General features: G+C 55.8%; 1 protein-coding gene across 1 annotated transcript in view; it reads right to left on the reverse strand.

The window, feature by feature from the left end:
- The window catches only part of DPF2 (D4, zinc and double PHD fingers family 2), a gene marked incomplete at both ends in the record, with an annotated part of 4,471 nt that extends 1,790 nt beyond the window's left edge, over positions 1-2,681 (reverse strand). Inside the window, 3 exons of the mRNA XM_010015217.1 lie at positions 960-1,038; positions 1,509-1,601; positions 2,622-2,681. Coding sequence (XP_010013519.1) covers positions 960-1,038; positions 1,509-1,601; positions 2,622-2,681 — 232 coding nt within the window. The remainder of the gene's footprint in view (positions 1-959; positions 1,039-1,508; positions 1,602-2,621) is intronic.
- Positions 2,682-2,688: the final 7 nt, after the last annotated feature.

The following is a 2,688-nucleotide window of genomic DNA, read 5'->3' on the forward strand; positions in this document are numbered from 1 at the left end:
AAAGGGTCAGGAGAGGAGCAGCAGGTTGGTGGCGGCCTTTGGCTTCTGCTGGGTCCTTCCCTCCCCTTTCCCGTGAGGTTTAAAGGGGGAGAAATCCCTGTTTTTTGGGGGGAATATTTGGGAAAAGGCAAAGCAGGAAGTATAAAAGCAGACAGAGAGTGACTACCTCGGTCGGGAGGTTTCAAGGAATGCTTTTGTTTGTAACTATCTGAAACACAGAAAGAGAGTCGTGAGATCACCCCACACACACACACACATCCCAGGCCATGCTTCCAACAGGGAAAAAAGGCAGGAAAAACACAACTCTTTGGGATCAGGGTTGGGAAGGGGGGGAAGAAGGAAGTGGCAGCTCGCGCAGGACAGGAGGAAGAAGACAGAAAGGGCATTCCAAAGCCTTGCTTGCCCCTTGGGTTTGCTGCTTTCCCTGTTCAAATTCCTTAGTTTTCCCACCCGGTTCCTCTTGAGGAAGCACTGGGAAGCTCGGGCTTGCTGAGGAGTGGGATTGGGAAGCGAATTCCCGCCCCTGGAGCCAAGGAGGGATTCGAACCAGAGCAGGATCGGTGCGTTTCACAGCTACAACCTCAGGAAGTGGCTTTAAGGAGGGATGAGAGGCCAAGGGTGGGATAACGGGATCTGAGCCGGCTCCAGCCTGGGCTGAGGGACGCGGATCCCAGCGGGAAGCCGGTGCGGGGGCTGCTTCCCACCTTTCCAGGGCTCTTTGCAACACCAGGAGAGGTTTCTCCTCAGTTTTCCATGCACAGCCCTTCACACGGGGCGAGACGCCAGCATTCCCAGTGGGAAAACTCCAGCCGTCTCCACCCGCCAGAGGAGGAGGATGGAGAGTTCGAGGGGTCTAAAAACACCCTCCTCAGGATGCGTAAAATTCCCTGGGTTTTGGTGGCTTCAATCCCAAATCCCAATGGATGCCCAAAGCAGCACTCCCGCCTTTCCATACTCACTGTCGCAAGCGTAGGGCTTATCCCGATCTTCCAAGATCGCTGCATCCAGCTTCTTCCGAGCCCCACTGACGCCTTTGCCCTGGGTGGGGGAGAGGGAAAAAGTGGGAACAAGCCAAACTTGAGGAAAACTTGTGCCCCAAAAAGCTCCTGGATCGGGAACACAGCGTGATCCAATACTGCCGCACAGTGGGAACACTCGGGAATTGCCGCGGGATGTGCCCCGAACAGCAAAGTATCCCTTGGGATGGCTCTTCCCCACTTTGGGAAGGGGCAGGAGAGCCAACACCCTCCCACCATGCAGATTCCGGAGTGCAGGAAGTGGGTTTTCCATGTCCAACATTCCTTAGTGGCTGATGGACACGAGTTATCCCAACCTGAGGGGGGTGGTTCCCGCTCATCCCACCCACAGGCTCGAGCACATCCCGAGGTTTTCCCTCAGAACACGGACACGGCGGAGCCCTGGATGGTGGCGGGGCTGTTTTGGCACTGGCAAAGTCTTGGAATCACTGGGAATTGCCCCCAAAAGGCCGGGATCCAGCCGAAACCCACCTTGGCCTTCCCCTTCCCTCGTCGCTTCGGCGTATCCTCCTCATAGTCCTCATCATCCAAATCATCCAGGAAATCATCCGGCTCCAGGATCCGCTAGGAAAGAGGAGAGGACATTGCGGATAATCCCTTGGGATCGAGAGGAAAGAGGGGAAGTTGGGATCTGGGATGCTCCAGCGCGTCCGAATCCAGTCCAACAACCCTTGGGAGCACTGGAATGGGACAAGTGGGACCTGGTGGTGCCATGATCCGTATCAGGCCAGGCTGGCCCCGGATCGTGATGGGATTAAAGCCCCACATGTGGCTCTGATGGGAAAAGGGGAACTTCGGAAACCCAACATCCACTAATAACATTCCCCTGGGATTAACTCCCCCCACCCGGGAGGCAACTCAATGGGAAGAGGCCAAAGCATCAGTAGAGGCTCCATCCCTATGGATTTCAGGACCCAAAATTCCCTTTCCCTTTAATACTGATGCCATAATCCCCCTTTTCCCTGAATTTTAGGACCAGAACCCCCCTTTCCCTGAATTTTGGGCCCAGAATCCCCTTTTCCCTGAATTTTAGGAGCAGAATCCCCATTTCCCTGAATTTTAGGACCAGAATCCCCCTTTTCCCTGAATTTTGGGCCCAGAATCCCCCTTTCCCTGAACTTTGAGCCCAGAATCCCCCTTTTCCCTGTATTTTAAGACCAGAATCCCCCTTTTCCCTGTATTTTGGGCCCAGCATCCCCCTTTCCCTGCCCTCTGCTCCTAGAATCCCTTTTCCCTGTATTTCAGGACCAGCATCCCCCTTTCCCTGAATTTTAGGACCAGAATCCCCCTTTTCCCTGAATTCTGAGCCCAGAACCCCCTTTCCCTGTATTTTAGGACCAGAATCCCCCTTTCCCTGTATTTCAGGCCCGGAATCTCCTTTTCCCTGCTCTCTGCTCCCAGCATCCCCTTTCCCTGCTCTCTGCATCCCCTTTCCCTGCTCTCTGCATCCCCCTTTCCCTGCTCCCAGCATCCCCCTTCCCTGCTCTCTGCATCCCCCTTTCCCTGCTCTCAGCATCCCCTTTCCCTGCTCTCTGCTCCCAGCTCCCTGTCCGCTCCCCCATTCCCGCTGTCGGGAAGCGGCACCTTGCGCGCGCGGCTGTTGCTGCCCGGGAATTCCCCCAGGCTCTCGTCGTCCAGGCGTGGCTCCGGG

The sequence above is a fragment of the Nestor notabilis genome, unplaced genomic scaffold (genome assembly GCF_000696875.1).
Source record: "Nestor notabilis isolate BGI_N333 unplaced genomic scaffold, ASM69687v1 scaffold17535, whole genome shotgun sequence".
In the NCBI taxonomy this organism is placed as follows: domain Eukaryota; kingdom Metazoa; phylum Chordata; class Aves; order Psittaciformes; family Psittacidae; genus Nestor; species Nestor notabilis.